Here is a 24,311-nt window from a genome sequence, read left to right on the forward strand (position 1 = left end):
AAAGAGGGAGGAGAGTTGGGGTATGCGTTCGTTTCGAGAGCGCACGATCCTCGCTTCGAGTTCTAGCGAGTGTAAAACTTGTTCCCAGTCTGACGTTCATGTATCGCAAAATGCATCGCGATATTTACTGCTTCTGTATCGACACACGGACTAAATAACTATGTACATATGCGAGCATCATTTGTGTGCTGTTTTGACGTTTTGAATTAACTTGTTGGGTATGCTTGTAACCGACGCTGCAAATTCAGATAAATTTATTGGACAAGAACTTAACGCTGAGACAATGATATGCACTATCAGATTTGAAGATGAAATTGAAAGATTCTTGTTCTTAATAACTTGTATTATAGTATGTCTGACAACAGTTAACTTTTATTGTGACAGTCGAACTATCAATAATAATGTGACTCCACCTATCAGTAATTAAATAAAAATGAATCGCAAATTAATAGAAAATACGCGTAATATCCATTATTGAACTGGAAGGAGACTCGAGTTTCTCCCGCGTAGATCTTCCGTCCGATGCAGCGGACCAGACGAGATCGACGCCAATAAGTTAGCCAGGTGTCGGTGAATTGCACGTTCCGCTACGCCCTGCAGCCCCTTTTCACGGCGCATCGACGTTTTCATTTTAATAGAAATCGATCTGAGCCGAACGCGCGATAGAGGAAATAGGAAGAAAAGCGAGAAGGACCGTTTCGACGAACGGGGAGTATCGCGAGCATGTAATTAGAAATCAGGGATTTACGGGGCGGCGATAAATCGGAAATGCATATGACTAATGGCACGCGTATTGACGTATCCATCTGACTATCGTTCATCTTTCTCACGAGCAGCGGCACGCAGACGCCTCGCGGCTACTAGCGATCTCCGCTTCGTTCGAATCCTTCTTTTTTAATAACCCTTTCGCTACCAAGACAAATTATAATTGTTCAAGCATTTACGCCGTGGTAAAACTTGCAGTATATCTCTGAGAGAACGTTTGTCGAAAAAGTTTAATTTTCTTCCAACCGATTCATAGTCAGAGTTAATGGCTCAATTAGCTCGGGAAAAGCGGCTCCGAACTCACTGTCCGTGCTTTATCATCGTTTCTAGCGTAACACGATCCTGAAACAGGTATCCCGAAGCGTCGAAGAAATTGATTTTAATTGGAGACAGAATAATAAGAAAGGCGGTCATCGAGTAACCAGAAGACGTGCACGTTACGGAGAAACCTGTACAACTTGGTCTAAACACGCTGATAAGTAAAATAATCGTGGTGCTCGCGCGAGCGTGAGGCAGACTGACCCTAGCTAGCTCTGTCAGGCACGACTCGGCTCTGGATTAACACTCGTTAGCTCGCTCGAAACGCTATAATCGCTTAATTAGTCGCTGCACCGCACCAACACGCTTCTCTCGAGGAATAATCGATTCCCGCTACGTTTCTCATGCCGAGTCGCGATGTAAATTCCCTGCGATGCTAATGCGGATCGGTCCGAAGGATCTGCAATTACAATCCTTCCGACGACGAACAGGTAGTTTCCAGTCGCACTTTCCTTCGCTCACGTGTCGTTAATGTGAACGAACGAGTCCTTTTCATGCTTCCTTCCACCGCGTCTTGTCATTCTTTCGATCACTTTGACACTCGATATTTGGATAAGGTTCGATGCGGGTCTGACACCTAATTCGTAGACCATATGTTTTATAATATTTCACCTTTGGGACCTATAAACCTTGAGGCTATCTTGAGATCTTGCGACCTTAGAACTTTAAGACCTAGATCTGAGATCTGAAAACTTTGAAACCTGAGAACTTTCGGACCTTGAAAGACCTAGACCTTGACATTTGATGACTTTGAAATTGATTTCCTTCAAACTTGAATCGATAGATCAACCATTCAGCAGAGTATACCTGAACTACCTTAAAATTCTCTTCTCACAGAATATTCACTGAATAATTCCTCTTTCCAAATCAATCGAGACTCCGAAGCGAAAGTTTGCCAAGAATAGTCTCCTCAAAGGAGCCAATCCTGCATTTTTTATCAGGCAAGCAGTCTCGAGGAAATTGCTTGTTAGACGAATATATTAAACGTTGATTAATACCGAGAAAAGCATATTATTTATGGAAAGTCCTTTCACAAAAGTTGGCATGCGTTCGCTACTTGAGCCAGTGCGTTCGCGGCAACGCGAGAAAAAAGAAACGCTCGACCTCTATTAACCTTTCGATCTTTCACCTTTCGACAGACTATCGACTTCTGCGTACCGCTCGTCGATCATGCGAGACGCGCGAAGCACGAACGGCGCCTGCTGTTTTCAGCTTCTTCGCGTTTCAAAAGTTAACCGAGTGTTTCAGGGTCGATTGGCGTTTAAATTATGCAATTTTATCTTGGATTACTACTCTATCATTGCAATATACTATACTATTACTACTATAGACCTACATACTTTTATTTGCAAACATGAAAAAATAAAATGCGAACATTTAAAATGATCGCGTAAGAAATTGGAAGGAATGAATGGAATTGAAGAACGAAAATTTAGTTAGCGATGTAATAAAGATTTGTAAGTACCGACCTTTACGGACCTGCACGAATAATGGTTGCAACTTGGACCAGTTTGGATCACGAAGAGACAAAGTTCGCGAAATATTAAATGCAAGTAGCTTTCTATCATCGAGATAATGAAATTTGCATGCAACATTGGTGGCGTCGACCTTTGCGAAGCTAATCGTTGCAACACGATGAAAATTCACGGTGAAACCGGGGCGTAGCCCTAATTTCTATCGAAACGATTCTCGATCGGAGGCACAGCGTTCTTTTATCGAAACTTTCCATCGATAGAGCACACAGCGTGAGTCCCAGCAGAGCGTAGAGGCGCGTTTCGATCCCTGACCCGACCCCCGTGGCATCACCGCCACCCCGTGCACGTAGCGACGTTAAAATGACGTGAACCACGCCTCTGTTTTATCTATCCATCGTGACCGTTACCGTGGATCTATGGGAGAGATCGAAGCGGCCAATTAGTAGGCGGCTGGACGGATCTCCGTTAGAAACGGGCTACCGATTCGATCATTAAACACGAAACGAATTCAGCCGTGGACAAAGTCGCGACGGAAGTGTGGCGAAAGGAGCTGGGAAACTCGACGGTATCGTTTTAGACTCTTATGAAACGAAACGGCAGCTGGAGGATGAAAGCCTTGTTCTTACCATGGATCGTCGGAGACGTTTGATGCGGAAACGAGGGAAGGCAATTTGCGAGAACTGGAAGGCAACAGCCGCGTTCGAACGAACGCGGAGATGAAATTGTGGGCGGCAGCCCGTTTGAAATATTAGACTTAGGAAGAAGTAATTTGTCGGCGGCCTGGATAGCTCAATTGGCCGGCTCGATCGTCCGGCAAATCGAGGTTCCGCGCTCGAATCATAGTGTTCTCGATCGATCTACCGATTCCCGTTCTTCGTGGATATTCTAAACTACCCGTACGATTTTTCCGATTTTCCGTTCTGTAAGAATTCAGGGGACTTTCAACCATCTGTTCAAGATCGAATTTCAGATGCAAGCACTTTTGTCAATGTATGTTTAATACAGACATTTTAAATGCACATGTGTTTAATCCAGACATATGTTTAATAGAGACATACAGTGAAAATTAAAATTGTGAAGATTTCATAAAACTGTAACAGGTTGATCGACATCTTGAAACCAGACATCTTCACCTGAAGACAGAAATAAGTACACGTTTAAACTGAAAGACCTAAAGAGATGTCTTGTCTCTTCTAAAGATATATGAAAGACAAGAACAATTTTATTTGCAATTCCAATCAAAGTATCTCCGTCAATATTTTTGTAATGCATCGAATGAACGCAGTAGTGAGGAAATTGCGATCGAACGTGTACGATCCACCTTTCTCCGTTTCCTCGGGCTTTTTTACCTTTTCCCGCCGTGCCTGTTTCTTCGATCGAAACCCCTGTGGCGGGTCCCACGCCCGCACGATCCTCGTTATTTACGAGTAGAAACGCAGTATCGAGGGCGGACCGAGCTGTCCAACGTGGAACGGGATCGAGCTGCTAATTGGTGAGCGAATTTTAATCGACCGAGCGTGGAACGTGCCGCGAACGAATGGGAAACCTGGCGCTCCACATTTGCATCGGATGAAAATGAGCAAACGAACCGGACCATAATTTTCTCACAACCGTGTAGCGGTTAATTACATATCCGAGACTTTTTCGTAAACTTTGATCTCGTACCCGGAAAAGCTCCATATAGCGAGTCGATTATGAAATCTATGTACAATGCTCACTGCAACAGTGTCGTAAAAGGTTGCAACGACAAATCATAACATTGGAGGCGGTACGGACACGTTCCGTACACCAAGCTGCTACGTGATTATGGTTATCACCTGGACGATTGGATCAACCGCATTAGCCACGCACGAACTCGCCACGTATGTACATACACCGTCTGCATTCTAGACCACACGGCAGAGTACAAGATTATGTACACGTATGGAATACTTTCGGAACAGATCGCAGTTCTCAGAAAGTTTTCCAGCACACGCGAATTACCCGTGCGAACGGTTCCTTCCAACTGTTCCTCCTTTCGTTTCTTGCTGGATCAGAAGGTGCAGTTGTAAACAGCGATTGCGCGTGTTCGAGATTATTCTCCTCGCGTTCGGGAAAATTTGCAATTTATCTTGTTACATGTCGGTACTTTGTACTTCAAAATTCTTGAAATTCATTTGGGAGTTTGGGGATTGAGATTTTGAAGGTTGAAACTCCGATTTGAAGTTTGAACATTTATCAAGGTATAGATTTAGGAATTCAGAGATGAGGAGATCATAGAATTTGGAAGTTTGGAGATGTACAAAATTTTGAAACATTTTGAAGCTTGATAATTTAAGAATGCAAAAATGTAGGAGTCTATGATGTTACGTATCTAAGAATTCAAGAGTCTATGAATGTAAGTATCCGAGAACGAAGAAATTCAAGAATTTAACAATTGAAGAATGAAAGAGTTTGGGAAAATGGTGAAAAGAAAGTAGCTTTTACTCCATTTTTGGAAGCAGAAGATGCCTTGAAGAACGATGTACAGGTGTTCCGCGTAAGGATGGTTTACGAGGCCGATGTTGGAAACAATCGGTGGTTGGTCGTTTATCGTTGCAATTAACGCCAGGAATAAGTCATTGAGAGTTAATCGAGACCGCGAGACGTCGCGACACAACGATGCAACGATCCGATAGTTGTTCGAGCAGCTACGGGCTGGACGGTTTGATATCGATCTGATCGGCTCGCGATCCGATCGGTCGATTCATCGGCACGCGGCGGCGTTCATTAAGTTTTTGCACCTCACTTTGCGTGCCATTCGAATGGCTACGTTTCGAGCTGTGCTTGCTAACGCGTGACCGTTCGTAATCTATTAACTGGGAGAACCGTCGCGAATCTCGAGCTAACTTGTCTGGCTAAGAAAATTGAAAATCTCGGTTCTGTTCGAGGGCTTCGACGAATCTCGAACATTCTCACGCTCTACCTTTTCTTCCTTTCAATTATGTGTTTCGTACCTTTTAATGGTCGAAAGTACGCTTTAGATAAATACGTTTAATCTACTCTGTATCTTTATACTTTTACTCCGAACGCGTATCTGCAATGGCATCTCTAACGTATCTGAACGTATTAGCGCGTTGACTGACTGTTAACTCGATCTAATCGTTCCAACGAATCGTACGAGTCGTTCGTTAATCGAACGTTGCGGGGAATTATCGTCGAATTAATCAATGTACGAATCGCCGTGCGCTTTCATTCAATAATTCACCTAACCGTAGCACTATCGTAGCGCCTCCTCTAAATACTCGGAGAATTATTATCTGATCAATCAGCGCGAACTACACGACTCGGATCAGTCGGAACGAGGCCGGGTATTTTGTAGCGGGCCGATCGGTGAATAATCGGCGAATTAATCAAACAGTGAATTATCGCGCGATCGGGGGATTTCATTAATCAGCGATCTTCTTGTTGCCTCGTTACGGAACTTATTGTCGGTCAGTCGCTCTCTCTAATCGCTCGGATGAAAGATGAAATCGTCAGGCCTGAACCGGCTTAATGAGACAGCCTGCGTGTATCGATGATACATATATTCGCGCGATCGATCCTGTTGCTTCTAAACGAACCTGTGTTTCCGTCGAGATCCTCCTATCTTACGTGTTCATTATTGCTTTTGTTTAACCCTCTCGAGTTACGGTTCACAGTTACGTTTCACTATACAATTACTGAACTTCAATTTTATTTTTTTTATAATTATTAAATTTTATTATATAGTTTTTTATTTATGCGCACGTACGAGTAAGGTCTTTTTAAATTTTGTACAGGAGAAAGTTTCACTATACAGTTACTGAACTTCAATTTTATTTTTTTTATAATTATTCAATTTTATTATATAGTTTTTTATTTATGCGCATGTACGAGTAAGGTCTTTTTAAATTTTGTACAGGAGAAAGTTTCACTATACAGTTACTGAACTTCAATTTTATTTTTTTTTTAATTATTAAATTTTATTATATAGTTTTTTATTTATGCGCATGTACGAGTAAGGTCTTTTTCAATTTTGTACAGGAAAAAGTTTTACTATACAGTTACTGAACTTCAATTTTATTTTTTTTATAATTATTAAATTTTATTATGTAGTTTTTTATTTATACGCATGTACGAGTAAGGTCTTTTTCAATTTTGTACAGGAGAAAGTTTCACTATGCAGTTACTGAACTTCAATTTTATTTTTTTTATAATTATTAAATTTTATTGTATAGTTTTTTTATGTACATATACGAGTACTTTTTAAATTTTGTACAGGAAAAAATTTGTTAAGGTTTAACTTAAAAATAAATGCGCAAGAGGCTCGAAAGGGTTAATGTTTGTACTCCCATCGATAAACCTGTTCCAAGAACGATCTATCGATCAACAAGGAATCTCGACGAAACTTTAGCCGGACATTTGCCGAGGATCTGGGTCGTACCCTGAATTCTGCGAGATACAAGACAACTTATCCGTAATTGCTCACGTAGCCGGTTCGAATCGCCTCCTAAAACAACGGCCGAATTCGCGATTATCGAGTATCGAAAATTATAATGTTCCAGCCGTGTATTAACCGGTTTTAATCATAACGCTATTATTCCGTAACCAGGCTTCCTCTTTGGTTCACGGTTAGCAAGTGTGACGATGAAACAATGTGTTCTTGCTACGTGTTGCTGTTCCAAATTTCCTCTCGTTATCATATAATGTTACGTTGCCTCGGTCAGCGATCTCCTGTCGTCTTATTTGAAACGGATCAGGAATTTTTATGAAGAACCTCGATTATGGGTTTCAAACACCCCTTTTGCAACAATTTTTAAACTTTTTGCCTGAGTTTGAAGTGAATGAAGTTTGAATTAAGTGAAATTTAGATTGAAAGGTTGGAAGGTTAGAAAATTTTATGGAAAATCTCGATTATGGGTTTCAAACACCCCTCTTGCGGCAAACAATTTGAAACTTAATTTTTGCCTAAGTTTGAATGAAGTGAATGAAGTTTGAATGAAGTGAAATTTAGATTGAAAGTTTGAATGGTTAGAAAATTTTATGGAGAACCTCGATTATGGGTTTCAAGCACCCCTCTGTTGCAGCAAACAACTTTTGCCTGAGTTTGAATGAAGTGAATGAAGTTTGAATGAAGTGAAATTTTGACTGAAAGGTTGAAAGATAAGGAAATTTTATAGAGCCTCCATCATGGATTTGAACAAGAATGAACTCTTATACTATTATAAAATTTAACCTAAAAATGTAGGCTACACAGTAGAAAATTAAGTTGTGCATTAAATTGCAAATGGGTTAATATGAAAACATGTTAATATGTTTTGAAAGAGAATAACATATGATGATAGGTATTTGCAAAATTGATTCATAAGTTTATCTGGGATTCTTCGGAGAATCTTCCATCGTTTGGCAAGCTAACATAAATCCAACGGTAACAGGCCGCGACTAATAACCAGCAGGCTGGGGAAAGGTCTTTAATTATCGCTGTCCGCGACCGGTACAATGAACAAGGTACCGCAAACTGTGCATAGGTGATTAGTCTAATGCCCGTCCTTTGCATAAACGCGGCCATTATCATAACTCGTCTATATCCGGGCTAGGGGACGTAAATTTTGCGGCGATGCAAACGCATGATAAATTATCGCGGACAGTCTTTTTTTGCACTTGTGTAACTATGCGGTTACACCCACGCGAAATACCACGGAGGTCTGAACAGATGGTACGATACAATGCATCCACGATATCTTCCTTGAAGTCGATGTTAATTGGTCGTTTAACAGTTTTATATCGATCAAATTGAATAACGTAAAACACCATTATAGCATCAGGCCATGTAATTGAAAAAAGGATGAATTCTAGAATGAACACACCCAGATGAGAAATTTCTTTATCGTGTTGCACTCTCATAATTCCAATTAAGTCCCGTAAATATCAGGCGTGTTGCACGTTTCTGAGTATCCGTGAACTTTTCGATGAAGCGGAGATTCGTCAGACGATGGTGGATTATCGAAGTCGCCGGGTCAACGGCTCTGCAAACATCTTTATTGTCGGGCGATCGCAAAGAGAGGGCCGCTTTCACGTGCAAGCTCCTTCGGCTAAATTACGCGCTCGTGTGCTCGAGCATGAATTAGATGATTTAGCTTGATCCGTGCACGAGCTAGTGGAGCGGTTCGCGGATACGGACCTCGCCCTTTTACACGAGAAACGATCTTCCGGGCATCGTAGCTTTGAAATCAGAAAGTGAAGAGGGAAGGGGCTGTAAAATGGCCGATTTTCCTGCCGTTTCCCTACGCCGCTTTATTACAATAATCGAGCCTCGATCTTCGAAATAACGGTAATTCGCTATTGCAGGTAATAGTGCTGCGTTAAGAGTATATCAGTGTCGTGGGATCGACGTTGATAACGCTCGGACGTATCGTTACCTTCGATCGTGTTCTCCTCGTCGTTTAAGGGACGATTAACGCGCTGTAATACACGGTGTCGCGTAACCGACCATCCTTGCAAACGAGAAAATAACTTGGAAATGAGAAATTATGTTTCATACGATCTAGGAACACATACGCTTCTTTCCTTCTATTACGCTTATATGTTCTTTTATGAATTTACTGTCTTTGTTGATTATCAAATTATTATAGAAATTGTTCTATTTATTAACTTCGAAATTTCTGTATTTTTATGGCTCTGAATTTCTAAATTCGGTCTTAAGCTCCTGAATTATTTATGTTTGAGATACATTCTCAAACTTCTAACCTTCCCAAATCATGTTCTCAAACCTCTAAATCTTCAATCTCCCAGTCTCATAGAATTATAAAGTCTCAAATTTCTAAATCAAGTACCAAAATTAGTAAGTCTGCAACCTCTAATTCTATCAGTCCTCAAATGCCCAGATATCCAAATGCTCAAGTTTCAAAATATCCAAGCTTCTAAATTCCTAGATCCTCAAGTCTTAACATCTCCAAATCCCCAAACTTCTAAAGTTCTAAACTCTCAAACTCTCAAATCCGCAAGTACCAACATCCCCAAGTTGCCAAACCCATAATTCCTCGAGTGCTCAAATCTTCAAATCCCCAAATTACCAAATCCCTAATTTCTCAAGCGCTCAAATCCTCAAATCTCCGAGTACCCAATCTCCTAAAATTCTAATCCTTGAAATTCTCGAAGCCCTAAATCCTCAATCTCCAAATTTCCAAATCCCCAGACTCTCAATCTTCTAAAATTCTAAGCTTTCAAATTCTCAAATCCTCCAGTACCAACATCCCCAACTTACCAAACCCCTAATTCCTCAATCGCTCAAATCCCCAAGTCTCCAAGTTACCAAATTCCTAACTCCTCAAGTCCTCCAAACCACAAATCCCCAAAATCCTCAAATCTCCGAGTACCCAATTTTCCAAATCCCCAAACACCCAAATCCTCAAATCGCCAATTATCCAAATTCCCAAAGATTACTCCAACAACCACCCCCTAATAACCTAACCTAACAATTTCTAATTTAGAAATCCCAACAAATCAGCACCACCAAATTCCTCTACGCAAGATATAATTTCTCTAACGAAGAAGCAGTAACAAAGTAATCAGTCTCCACGACGTTTAGCGTCGATTCAACTCAATCGAGCGACGAAAGGCAGTGTTTTGCGAGCTCGGAATTAGATCAAACGTATCGACTGGTGGATTGAAGCGTGGACGCCTCGGAGCGAAGAAAAGTCGTAGCAACTTTCGCGATCGAGACACCGAGATGCTTTGTGAAGGAGAGCCGCGATCGATTCTCGAAGGCGAACCCTGTGCTTCCTCTTCCTGTTCGAGCCGCCTCTTTTGGACGAGCACGGTCACCGTTTCAACTGGCTAATCGGCGACAAAGCGGCTGCTTTGCCAACTACGGGATTACAGTTAACCACTCCGGGGCTCTTTACACGCTCCAGGCTCGAGAGGATCTGCCCCAGAGGAGAATCGCCGGAGATTACTCTAGCTAAACGGAAAGTTTACGAGAACAGTGTGTGTGTTCTTCGAGATGATTTGAAACTTGTTATGCTTCGTTAGGCGGGAACAATGATATGTTTTTAATAATGATCAGCAACTACGCGTCGAATCCATCGCTCGTCGAATTCACCAAGCGTCGAGTTCACCACGCGTCAAATCCCTTACGCGTCGAATTCACCACGCGTCGAATTCACCACGCGTCGAATTCACCACGCGTCGAATTTACCACGCGTCGAATTCATCACGCGATGAGTTTACCACGCGCCGAACCACCACGCGTAGACACTCAACACGTTGAATTTACCACGCATCGAATTACCACGCGTGGAATCCCTCAAGCGTCGAATCCCTCACGCGTCGAATTTACCACGCGTCGAATTCACCACGCATCGAATCCCTCACGCGTCGAATTCACCACGCGTCGAATTTACCACGCATCGAATTACCACGCGTGGAATCCCTCAAGCGTCGAATCCCTCACGCGTCGAATTTACCACGCGTCGAATTCACCACGCGTCGAATTTACCACGCGTCGAATTTACCATGCGTAGACACTCAACGCGTTGAATTTACCACGCATCGAATTACCACGCGTGGAATCCCTCAAGCATCGAATCCCTCACGCGTCGAATCCATCACGCGTCGAATTTACCACGCGTCGAATTCACCACGCATCGAATCCCTCACGCGTCGAATTCACCACGCGTCGAATTTACCACGCGTCGAATTCATCACGCGATGAGTTTACCACGCGTCGAATTTACCACGCGCCGAACCACCACGCGTAGACACTCAACGCGTTGAATTTACCACGCATCGAATTACCACGCATGGAATCCCTCAAGCATCCAATCCCTCACGCGTCGAATCCCTCACGCGTCGAATCCCTCACGCGTCGAATCCATCATGCGTCGAATTTACCACGCGTCGAATTCACCACGCATCGAATCCCTCATGCTTCGAATATATTATGGAGTTACACGCTCTTTTAGTCAATTTTAGATATACCTTGATTATTTCACCGGAGCTGAGATAATCGGGAAACTGAGGTATAATTGGACGATAAGGTTTGTATGAGAATTAGGAAGCGTGCGAAACCGTGGTCGAAACCATGACAAATAAGTCGTGCGAAATTGCAGGGGCGGAAATGCTCGCGTTTAATTGACTGAGAAACCACGATTAAACAGATATGTTATCTACCGGAATAACCTGCGAATACACTTAGATACCTGAGTAATTGAGGTTTTGATATGGGTATATGAAAGTCTACGAAGAAAAAGAGTATAAATATTTAAAAGGTTCAGGAATTTTAATTTCGAAGATTAAGAAACTCTCAAGGTCCCAGAGTGTCACGACCTCAAAACCTCAAGTCTAAAAGTCTCGTAAAATTATTTAAAATTATCGGTTCCATAACTTGAAAATTTAAATTGCCCCGCATTCTCATGATCTCAAAATTCTGAAAGTTACAAAGTGTCACGGTTCTAAAATTCCAAAGTCTCGCACTTCTTAAATGACACTCCCAGAGTTTATGTCCTAAGATACAAAGTGGGAAAACTTTAAATTTCCCAGTCTCGAGTGAAAATTGAAATTGGCATCTGCAGTGCAGTCAAGAGGAATAAATACGAAGGAAAATTCCTGCGTAATAGGGTAGAATTTGTGATCGGTGAAATGTAAATACAGCGATTCTCTCCGAAAGCATACACCATAAACATCTAGATTCCACCGTCAAAACACAGAGCTCTACTTTTCCTTTCACCCATCCGCGGATTTCGGAGCGTGCCTTTTACTTTCTACGCTGACGGCGACAGTATAATTGTTCGCGCATTCGAAAAATGTATCCCGTGGACTGATTAATAACACGGTAAAACTTGTAGGAGAATGCTGGAAGATTATAGAGTTACACCTGGACGAACGACCCGAGGAAACAAGGAAACGGACGTGCCTTTAACGCGAATTAAATGGCTGAGAAGACGAAACTTCCGAGCCAGCATAAAATGAAAGATTCCTGAATGAATGCACGAAGTTTCGAGCCACTTCCTTCCACACGCGATGAGGTATTCATCCTCAAAGGAAACAGAGAGAAACCGTTTCGCGTGGTTTTTTGTTAAAATTAAATTCCGTCCATCTCTTTGTTCCGACTACTTTCTTCTCGAAACAGACACCTCCCCGCCATCTTGTCCGTTTAACGCGCCATTCCAGACAAAACTGCTCGGTGGAGCACGACAGAGAGCCAAAGAACACAGGAAGTGTTTTTGATGCAAGGGGAGAAAAAAAGGAAGAAGCATCTTTAAAGAGAAAGCTATGGCTAGCAGAATAAAATGTTTTCAATGATCGATCGATGAGCAGAGAAATTCAATCGAATGAACTTTGAATAAGAATTCTGAGAAAGTGCGGGGAAATTAAAACATTTTTCTTTGGGAGATACTTGCATCGATATTTCTACTCTTTCGTTTTCTCTGCGGGACGTTGAACACGCGAGGTGCACGGAATGCAGAGAAAATTATGCATTCCAAAAGAGGAGAGCAGTGGATGCGACTGTGTGAAGAAGTTGGAAATGGTCGCATACTAAGAATTTCTATGCATTACCGCGTTGGGAATAATATGCCATGGGTTCTCTGTGCACTGAATACACCACGCGTGGAGTTTACCACGCGTCCAATATACCGCACATTAGATTTACTATGCGTCGAATTTACCATGCGTCGAATCACCACGCGTAGATATTCAACGCATAGAATTTACCACGCATCGAATTACCACGCGACGAACCACCACGCGTAAATACTCAACGTGTTGAATTTACCACGCATCGAATTACCACGCGTCGAATCTCTCACGCGTCGAATTTACCACGCGTCGAATTCACTACGCGTCGAATTCACCACGCGTCGAATCCCTCACGCGTTGAATTCACCACGCATCGAATCCCTCACGCGTCGAATTCACCACGCGTCGAATTCACCACGCGTCGAATCTCTCACGCGTCGAATTCACCACGCATCGAATCCCTCACGTGTCAAATTCACCACGCGTCGAATCCCTCACGCGTCGAATTCACCACGCGTCGAATCCCTCACGCGTCGAATTCACCACGCATCGAATCCCTCACGCGTTGAATTCACCACGCATCGAATTCCTCACGCGTCGAATTCACCACGCGTCGAATTCACCACGCGTCGAATCTCTCACGCGTCGAATTCACCACGCATCGAATCCCTCACGCGTCGAATTCACCACGCGTCGAATCCATCACGCGTCGAATTTACCACGCGTCGAATCCATCACGCGTCGAATTCACCACGCGTCGAATTACCACGTGTTCAGTATACCACGCATCTAGTTCGCTCCACATCGAGTTTACCACGCGTCGAGTTTACTTTGCATCGGGTTTACCACGCACCGAACTTCCTAAGGCCCTGTTATCGAAATTCATCAGTCGTGCTGTTACACTAAGTTCTTTCGCAAAGACTTTCCGCATCGATCGAGCAAATCTGACCGCACAATGCAATCCATTCAAAGCTCGCAACGCGAACACCTTTATTCCGCGGTCGGTTAATCGTTGACAAAGCACCGGGCCGAGAATACAGTTAGACATCCGTGGATCCGGCCAGCTGAGAGCCTCGAGGAAAGGATAAACAGGATACGAGAAGGGGTCGCGCGAAAGAGAATGCCGCGGTATCGTTGGAACGTCCTCAAGCACGTAAATAGATGCGGCTGGCGAGGATGCGGGGGCGTGTGAACGGAGCTTAACAGGCCCACGTGGCGGTGGGTGTGTCCTGGCTTCCGCATACTCCTCCACGGTCAAGGTGTGTTGTTATCTTTGCCGAGTTGCGTTAACGTGTTGTCTCGAATCTTACGAGAAGCTCTTTAACCCTTTCGTTACGGGGGATTTGTACAGGGTGTTGCAAAATAGGATTGCAATTTTCAGTTTGCTTATAGCATGAGTCGTGCATTTATATATATTTTATTTTGGTTATTTTTAACTTTGGTTTTAAGTAACTTTGGTTGAATTAGCTTTATTCTGCCAGTATGATCATTTTAACTTTGGTCTGCAAATTTGTATAATGGAAAGAAGTAGCAACAAGCAAAAGATACCAATGAAGCTATTTAATGTGGCAATTAGCATTAGCATTTATTGTGGCTTTGGTTTAATGTTGCATTAATCTGGTCAAAGTTAACCTCATTATCAATATGTTTTTAAGAATAAGACTTTATCATGAGGAATATAGTTTAGCAATTTAAGAGACAGCAAGATAAAAATTGATCATATTCTAGCTTTTTATCAATGTTACTCTAACCTGGTCAAGGTAAAACCATTAACAGCATGTTCCTCAAAGAGTTGATTGCAAAGAACTTACAATAGGAAGAGAAATCGAATGATTCGATAAATTTTTACAGCGTGTAAGTACGATAAAAAAAGGTGTTTCCAGACTTACCAGGAAGCGTGAGGCCACACGTGAGAACATGTTCCGGTATGTCGTGAATGGTCCTGGGCGCTACCACGTCGTCGACTCTCTTTTTCGTTCCTGAAACAGGAGACAACAGGGATCTCGTTACTCCCGCATCCTTTACGAATCCGATCTCCGGTTGTCGCGTTTGTATCTCAATCGACGACGGAATCGTATACCAGCAGATTTCGGTAATCTGATATAAGATCGTATGGGGTTTGCGTAAAGAGTGCCCTAACACAGTTGCACAAATATGACCGCGATTCACCCGAGAAAGGATATCGAATGACTTTTCCCAACCCCGATTCACCCGGCCAATGTTCGACCTACCAATGTCTGTTCACTACCGATCATCCCAAATCTGCTGACTCGAAGATTTAGTCGAAAAAGAACAGAATGTTTCATTCGAGAGAAAAGTAAAAATTAATACAAAGCTGGGAAAAGATGATTAAATAAGTATCTGACATATATGCCATCCACAGCACAAAATGTCGCGAGTATAAGAAATAACGAAATATACAAAACAGTTTCCATTAATCAAGATCGATGAGAAGCATCCCAAACACGCATGTGAATGTGCAAATGCAGAGAGGATCGTCCAAGGAAGAAACGAGAATCGTGCGGTTCGCTAATTTGACCCCCCAGTTCGAGGGGCTTCCTCCTAATCTCACCTCTTAACCCTCGTCACCTTCTGCAACGAAGGTGAACGGCGGACTACGCACGCAACTAACTTTTCGCCTTCTAATAATCGCGGCTGCGGCCGCGAGAAGACGAGGCTTACTTTCTACCCGCACGACGTGGACAAATTAATTGCAGGCAATTAAGACGCTCCGCTCGCGGTTTATGCTTTATTGTGGCTGACTTTACGGCTAAACGCGAGCCGGAAACGAAAAAATTCGTCAAGAAAGTACCGCTACGAACCGCGAACTGCACCGAGATCCGATCGCGGAATAGGAACACAAACGTTCAGAGACAGCTACGCTGATGATTTAAGAGCCGTAATTTATAGCAATGCTGCTAATAATGAATTTCGATATATTTTGTTGCGGATAAATTGCCGGAAGAAATGGCTGCTAAACGTTTCGCACGATTTGAGTAACTTTCAGATGGCTTCACAGCGTTGATAAAATAAATGTAGTATTAACTGCGTCTTCGAGAACTTCCCTTTCACTGCAAATCTCTCTGGAAGAGCCTGGACCAACCATATTACAAAACTTTTGAAATTGGTGTGCAAAAAATATGAGATCACCGCAAAGGGTTAAATTTTCCGCTTCGAAATAGACGGCTGCAAAGCATTGATAAAATAAATGTACTATTAACTGCGTCTTCGAGAACTTCCCTTTCACTGCAAATCTTTCGCAAAGAGCCTGAACCAACCATATTAATAAACTTATGAAATTGGTGTGCAAAAAATATGAGATCACCGCAAAGGGTTAAATTTTCCTCTTCGAAATAGATGCCTTGAAAGCATTGATAAAATAAATGTACTATTAACTGCGTCTTCGAGATCTTCCCTTTCACTGTAAATCTCTGGCGAAGAGCCTGAACCAACCATATTAATAAACTTATGAAATTGGAGTACAAAAAAATATGAGATCATCGCAAAGGGTTAAATTTTCCTCTTCGAAATAGATGCCTTCAAAGCGTTGATAAAATAAATATACTATTAATGGCATCTACGAGAACTTCCTTTCACTGCAAATTTCTCTTGAATCACTTGGACCAACCATGTTACAAAACTTAGGAAATTGGTGTACAGAAAAATATATCATCGAAAATTTTTCGCGTCGAAATAAACAAAGTTCCATAGTGGTAATTGATTTCTACGATTCGTTTAAAATGCAAATCTCGAGCTCGTTACACTGGGGCGTTAATTGCGCGATAGTCTGCTGCACAGTTTCGCAAGACAATGGAGCCAATACATCATTATAACGAAGCGATTAGGTTTATTAACAAAGGAGACTGTAAGAACGATAAGGGGAACGGAATCAGGGGTTTATCGGTGTCGTTTCGTGGAACCCGTCGATCATTCCTTCTGCGTTTCTCGAGCGTTTATTTTCTTGTTAGATACAAGAACAGGAGGAACGTGGAAAACAGAGGACGATTAAGATACGGAAGCGTGAATGGACAGGAAACTTAGAGAAGAATGAAAGATAGAAACGAGTAAAAGGAAAGATACGTAGATACGAGAAACTTTGATTTGACATTAAACGAGATGTTCCAAGAAAATTGTCTCTAAAGAAAATATAAATGTGAATGTTCTAACTTTCAGTCCGCAATTAGCGAGTTAATTGGATCGTTAACGCCCGATTCGTTTATAGCTGTCATAGAAAATCTGCGTATCGAGTGTCAGGATTTCTAATTTCCAGCGAAAACGCAGAGAGATTCATGGGTCAATGTTCGTTCGCTTTTCCGGACGATGTAAGCGGTGCTGATTGCTCGACGTCACGCGAGCCAAACAGCTGATGCGCTTGCTTTCGACGCCAAACTGGCTTCCCGAGATACCGAACGCCTCGAGGGAGGTTCCTCGAAGAAACGGTACCCCAGCACGCGATCCTCTGCACCGTGATATTCCGCGATCGGACCCACCACCCCCGAATTAAATCGACCAAGAATTTCCTCTACCGATTTCCAAGAATCGTAACTGTAGCTGCTGCTAATTGCGCGTTTAGCAATAGCAATTACGAGTAATTAGCGATCGAGACGAATCAGGAAGTTCGAGCTCGATGGACGAGCTTCCTCCTCTCGGATCTGCCGGAGATCATTGACATAATGATCCGAATGGGAGGGGAGTCTATGAGGGACGATCGAGGTCGCTGATACGTAATCGGATGCTGCTGCACGCGGATGCAGCTGTTGCTTTCGTAGAAACGAGAACGATGTATTATTCGAAGCGTTGTGCCTCAAGAACATCTGAAATTCTTTCTTAACCCCTTACAGTATTTTGACGAGTCTGACGCACTCATACTTCGGTTATGACCAATTTTACAATGCAGAGAAAATTATGCATTCCAAAAGAGGAGAGCAGTGGATGCGACTGTGTGAAGAAGTTGGAAATGGTCGCATACTAAGAATTTCTATGCGTTGCGTTGGGTATAATGTGCTATGGGTTCACTGTGAACTGAATATACCACGCGTTGAGTTTACCACGCATCCAGTATACCACACATCAAATTCACTACGCGTCGAATTCACCACGCATCGAATTCATCACGCGATGAGTTTACCACGCGTCGAATTTACCACGAATCGAATTACCACGCGTCGAACCACCACGCGTAGACACTCAACGCGTTGAATTTACCACGCATCGAATTACCACGCGTGGAATCCCTCAAGCGTCGAATCCCTCACGCGTCGAATCCATCACGCGTCGAATTTACCACGAATCGAATTACCACGCGCCGAATCACCACGCGTAGACACTCAACGCGTTGAATTTATCACGCATGGAATTACCACGCGTGGAATCCCTCAAGCGTCGAATCCATCGCGCGTCGAATTCACCACGCGTAGAATCCCTCACGCGTCAAATTTACCACGCGTAGAATCCCTCACGCGTCGAATCCCTCACGCGTGGAATTCACCACGCGTCGAATCCCTCACGCGTGGAATTCACCACACGTCGAATCCATCACGCGTCGAATTCACCACGCGTCGAATTTACCACGCGTAGAATCCCTCACGCGTCGAATTCACCACGCGTAGAATCCCTCACGCGTCGAATTCACCACGCGTCAAATCCCTCACGCGTGGAATTTACCACGCGTCGAATCCATCACGCGTTCAATTCACCACGCGTAGAATCCCTCACGCGTCGAATTCACCACGCGTCGAATCACCACGCGCCGAACCACCGCGCGTAGATACTCAACGCATTGAATTTACCACGCGTCGATTTACCACGCATCTGGTTCACCCCACATCGAGTTTACCACGCGTCGAGTTTACTTTGCATCGGGTTTACCACGCACCGAACTTCCTAAGGCCCTATTATCGAAATTCATCAATCGAGCTGTTACATATAATACACAAGGACTAAATTTTTTCGCAAAGACTGACGCACTCATACTTCGGTTATGACCAATTTTACTCGAATTTTGAATACATTTCAATTTGGAGTTCAAGTCCAACTATAGTCAACGACTGCATGATATCAAATTCACATAACATTTCAAGTTTCTGTGTCTGTTCTCATGTTATGGCTGAAATTAGTTCTGACTGACGCACTTGACAAAAGCATCATAGTGCAAAAGGTTAAATTGGTTCCGCTACTAGAACTACCCCGTGAAAAATCTCTTCCCAAGAAAATACCGGCGTAGAAATGATATAAAGAAGATTTGTAAGTTTTATGCGGGGAGCACGATCAGGTGGGTCTAATCGCTTCATTTCACGGCAGTTTGTTCGTGGAGCTACCGGGCCGCTCGTGTCAGGTCAATCAGGGCCAAGATTGGTCGAAAGGAACGAAACGACTTCGTTCCACCGACAAACTCGTCCCTCGTGTGGCTACCTACGAATTTGGGTTAATGCACGTTAATGCATCAAAGACGGAACCGGTTCTTTCTTCACGGGTGTCGTTCTTCATGCGCCGCCGATTTGGACGTCCCGTTTCGTTGCAGTCATTTGCGATCGTTACGTATTAATCACGCGCCTGTTGTTCAATTCGCGGCTTTGTACCTTTTTCGCTGACGACGAACCGGTTGAACGGTTCATCGCTTCAGCCTACTTCCTTTCTTTAACCGGGTGCCTGGAATTTTGGTAACGATCGTTGATCGATGAGAAAAAAATGCTAAGCGCTGTTTCTGCTTTTTATAAATCGAAGTTACATTATACTCGAAGTAGCATTGTACTCGTTTACATTTAGAGAGTTTAGAGTATGAAAATTTTCTAAAGAGAATCTACGAGTTAAGGAGGACTCGAGGTGCAAATAAGCGCATTTCCGATAAACGGCGATTTCCTCGAGATAGGTGCACCAAACCGCAAACACTATTTGCAAAGAAAATTCCACTGCTTTACGATCAGCAACATAGTAAGGCAATAAGGCCGCACCGTGGAATAATGTACGTCGATTAAACGCAAAACGTTGCGGCGAGAAATAGCCACTCAAGTCGCACAGCTTTCCCGATATAATATCGCCACAAATATTACCTCGTTCCACACAAATATCCGCGAAAGACAGTCTAACGACGTTGCCGCAGAAAAAATCACGACTCGTTTCGAACGCTGTAAAATCGGCGTTTCAACTGGTGCAAGAAATTGTTCGCTTTGCAGCGGTGTTCCCGGTCGATAGTCTATCGATACTAACGTAACCACGAATTATTATCACTCGGTAACGGCAAGAATGTTCTAAACAGGACCGTTTTGTACCTGTTACGACACGTTAAATTACGCGATAAAATTAAATTATTCCACGCATAATAATCAGCTACGGAATATCTCACCTTCGTATATTATATTTTGCAAGAGTTTAACGAGACTTCGGATAAGTATACTCTGACCAAATTGATTCGATCACCTTATCAAAGGAGCTAAGCAACAAACCGTGAAACAAGGTGCTAAGCGAGATCGCGCGATTTCACCCTCGTCGCATCGATTTTCGCAAATTTACTATTTCACAGCTCGGTAATCGAGAATATGGGTTAACGTTATTCAACCCGTGATTTCCGTCTACTTCGAACGAGATAACCGTTCGTGTCTGGAATTTGCACTTACTGCAAGGAAGAAACAGAAATATGGAACCAAAATTGAAATGGTATCGTACAAATGTAACCTAAATAAACGAAGCAAGAACGTCGAAAAAGGTTTTCCATCCAATAAGAATATCGTTTCGAATTGACTCGTAACCGAAGACTGATTGGATCCCCGGACTTTATGACGCGTCATTTGCGATTTAAACGTTCGCATTCGCCATTCATCCTTCTCTTTCACGGTTAGCGAAGATGAACGTCGAGGATCTGGTTATTTATTGCAATTTGTGCGAGCGCAAAACGTACGATATCGAGGGAAAAGACGCGGAGACCACGGGACGTTCCCAAGAAGGTGGAAGCTAACAGCCTCGTGGAAGATCGTTTCCAGTTTCCATTTGCGTCCTTAACCGCTTCCGCCAGCTGCGCCAGATTTCAGCTAACTTCGAATGGAAAACACTGCCGGATAATGGCTGTGCGAAGTCGTGTCGATGGATAAATCGGTCAGGTTCAAGGAAGTTCTAGAAATTCTAATGCCCAAGATCGACGATCGGTTTCGTCGAATCACGCGAACCATTCTTTACAATTAACAAAATATAGCTTAATACAAAACCTGATCACAAGCATTTAAATTTTCCAATTTTTAATTTGCTATAATCCTGAATTTTTAAATTCTTCAGTAGTGCATCATACCGTTTTACACGCATCATATATGAGCCGTTCAGTGCACACATTGATTAACTCCATTTTTTGAAAAATTTTAAATTATTATAAATAGAAAAAGTTATGACTATACCAAATGCTTTAACACTTAAATTTAAGATGTTTCAAAAAATGGAGTTAATCAATGTGTGCACTGAACGGCTCATATGTACACACATCATATACGTACACACATCATATACATACACGGTTCATATATGTATACAAAGCAATTTCCACTTGTCACGAAGAGCGTGTTTGAAAGATTCAATGAAGCACGATATTTACGCGATGCAATGAAATATATAGCGACAGGAATCATCCATCATTGCGAACGTTTGGAAACTCGCCCTAAAAATGGCCGGTAACTCGATCAAGGGCCAAGGGTTTCTCCGGTAATAGGAGGAAGCGAGTAATGGCCTTCCGTCTCGTTGTTCCTCGCGTCCTATGGGATCCGCGGTGTTCGCTCGCTGGCAAATAAACTCATAGAGTAATGGCCCGTGTAATTCGATGGTATTTATTCGCTTGGCTGAAGACTGACCCGACGACGGCTTCATTCGCGCGCGAATTTCACGTTTATCTCGCGTTTCGATCGTGTCTTTGTCCTTAATGCCTGATATTTAATACGACCGCTGGAGCAAATAGCGTGTGGAGCCGAGCCATCTAACTCAATTGTCGGGAGCAAGGGAATTAAGGGCCTGAATTAATCCAATTGTCCTGCTGGATAATTGAATTGCCAGGGAAATGAAAAATCAATAGACTGCAGACCATCAGCCTCTACGCAAACAGCGTTTAGATGGCGCGTTAAGTGATATTAATTGCGACTAAAGAAATATACTGAGGGGCGGACTGTTGCTCATAAAAATCCATTAAGCAAAGATACTGTGGGTTCCAGGTACTTCCATGTATTACTATTATAAGAGTTCTATGGTCAAAGTTTGTTAAAAATAAAAAAACGATTACACCTATTACAAGTCGATATAAGAGTCTTGTCAAGGATCTTGTTAAGGAGTCCTGTTAAGGATCAATTGAAGAATCAAAACAATGAAACAAAGAATTATCGTGAGAGTCAACTTAATCCAAATGTTCAGAATACTTCTCTGAAAATAATCATAGAGAGGGAAACAGAATACAGGAATCGTAGGCTATTCGGCGCGGATACAATCGAAAGTAGCGATCGAGCGACGGAGCATGAAACGCAGACACTATTTTATCCTGGCATTTAACATCGTCCATTATGTACCGCATGGAGAGCGGGCGGGCAGAGGTGAACAGCCTCTGTTGTGGTAGCTGCTTGATTCCCCGCTTAAGCAGATATGATTGAGGACCGCCATAGAGACGATCAATGAGCTACTAAGTATAGTCAGCTAGTGGAGGCAAACGTTCAATCAAGCCGTGCTACACAGCCTCTTACACCGAAACACTTTAATTCGATCAAACCTCCAGGTACATGCTACTTCGACCGAAACACTGTGCTAAATGGCGTGTACCTCGTTTACAATCAAATAATGCGAACTTTTAATGGGGATAGCCTCTCGTTTCTTGGAGAGCCACGAAACAATTGACAAAATTAAATATATTTGAGGGAATAAAAGTTTTGATATTGTGACGGTCTTAAGTGATGTGAATGATGATGATCATGATGAGAACCATGATGAGGACCATGATGAGGACCATGATGAAGAATTACAATGCTAAGGAATTATTAACATGAATCTCGTGAAAATATAACGAGAGTTTAAAGTGAAAAAAGAGGTCGCTAAGAAACAGTAATACGGAAACCAGTGGCAAGTAGTTCGAGTGTCAGTGGAAGAAGCTGCACTGCGGCTCGTCTAACGCCATATGATCGGACGTGACTTCGCGCCGGCCGTCGCGTTTCATTAGCACCGGACCTATTGTGCGGTACGGCTTCCCGTTCGTTCACGATCGTTCCAACCACGGCCCACACCGTTTCGCGTGATTCGTCCTCGCTTAAGGACATAAATGGCCGAGAGCACTCTGCCCACGCACGCCTGTCCACCGACTCGCCAAATAAGTTATTTGCTTCTTTCACTGCCGGTGAGATCAAGAGACTTCGCCCGACTTCCTTATGAATTATGTATGCATTTTCGTTTTGTCCAAATGTAGCTATCAATCGGGCTTCGAGTATCTCTTAATCGACTCGGAAACAACTTACTTTTTCGATGTCGTTTGGTCTCACAAGAACGATAGTCTTAAAACGTTAAACGTGTAATAGGTACTTCATTTCAAATATATTAAAATATTGAGACACTTTGCAATATTTGGTTCAGTGAAACAGTAAATGTTATTACAAGAAAAATGTAGGAATTAAAACTGTCAAGGGGTACTGATCGAGAGATTACCTAAAATCGAAATATATTGTAATTTAATCTCCAACATGTTCGAAGTGGATATAAGCATGAGTATCTCGAAAGTCCAGTTTCGATCTCCTACTAACCGATAGACTAAATTGAAGTTATATCTCGATAAGTTTGTATAATCCTCAAAGAGCTCGAATACTTTTATTTCAGCGTATCGCAGCCATCCAACAGGATTAGCAGGAGGAATTCCGGCTCGAATACCATTTCACCGATTGCCTTCGAATTCGAACAATGCCAGGAATCCCTTTCAGCGTCCGACACGCTAGGAATTAAAGGCGGGAACGATTCCCGTTCACCTACGCGATGACACCGAGCCAGCACTGGTTGCCCGTTACGTAAGCGTGTATCCAGAGGAGACAAATACCATAAGTCAGCGTTACGTCGTCGCAAACACGCCGCTAATGGTCGCTGGAGCGGGTGGGTGGCGAACGTTTCGGACACGGGATCGCCGCTTCGCAAACCTGTCGGCGGCGGCGATGCTAAAGAATACCGGAAGACGAGCGTGGGAGGACGCGAAAACAGATCGGTCGAGTCACGGAACTTCAGCAGACGCGTCTCGGATACCTCCGTTTATTTCAAAATAAAACC

General features: G+C 43.0%; 1 protein-coding gene across 3 annotated transcripts in view; it reads right to left on the reverse strand.

The window, feature by feature from the left end:
- Positions 1-24,311, reverse strand: part of LOC100878265 (uncharacterized) — a 324,020-nt gene that overhangs the window by 120,456 nt on the left and 179,253 nt on the right. For all 3 annotated transcript variants that reach the window (XM_076530029.1, XM_076530027.1, XM_076530028.1), the window contains exon 6: positions 14,945-15,034. In XM_076530029.1, the coding sequence (XP_076386144.1) occupies positions 14,945-15,034 (90 nt within the window). The remainder of the gene's footprint in view (positions 1-14,944; positions 15,035-24,311) is intronic.

Source organism: Megachile rotundata, chromosome 3 (assembly GCF_050947335.1).
Source record: "Megachile rotundata isolate GNS110a chromosome 3, iyMegRotu1, whole genome shotgun sequence".
In the NCBI taxonomy this organism is placed as follows: domain Eukaryota; kingdom Metazoa; phylum Arthropoda; class Insecta; order Hymenoptera; family Megachilidae; genus Megachile; species Megachile rotundata.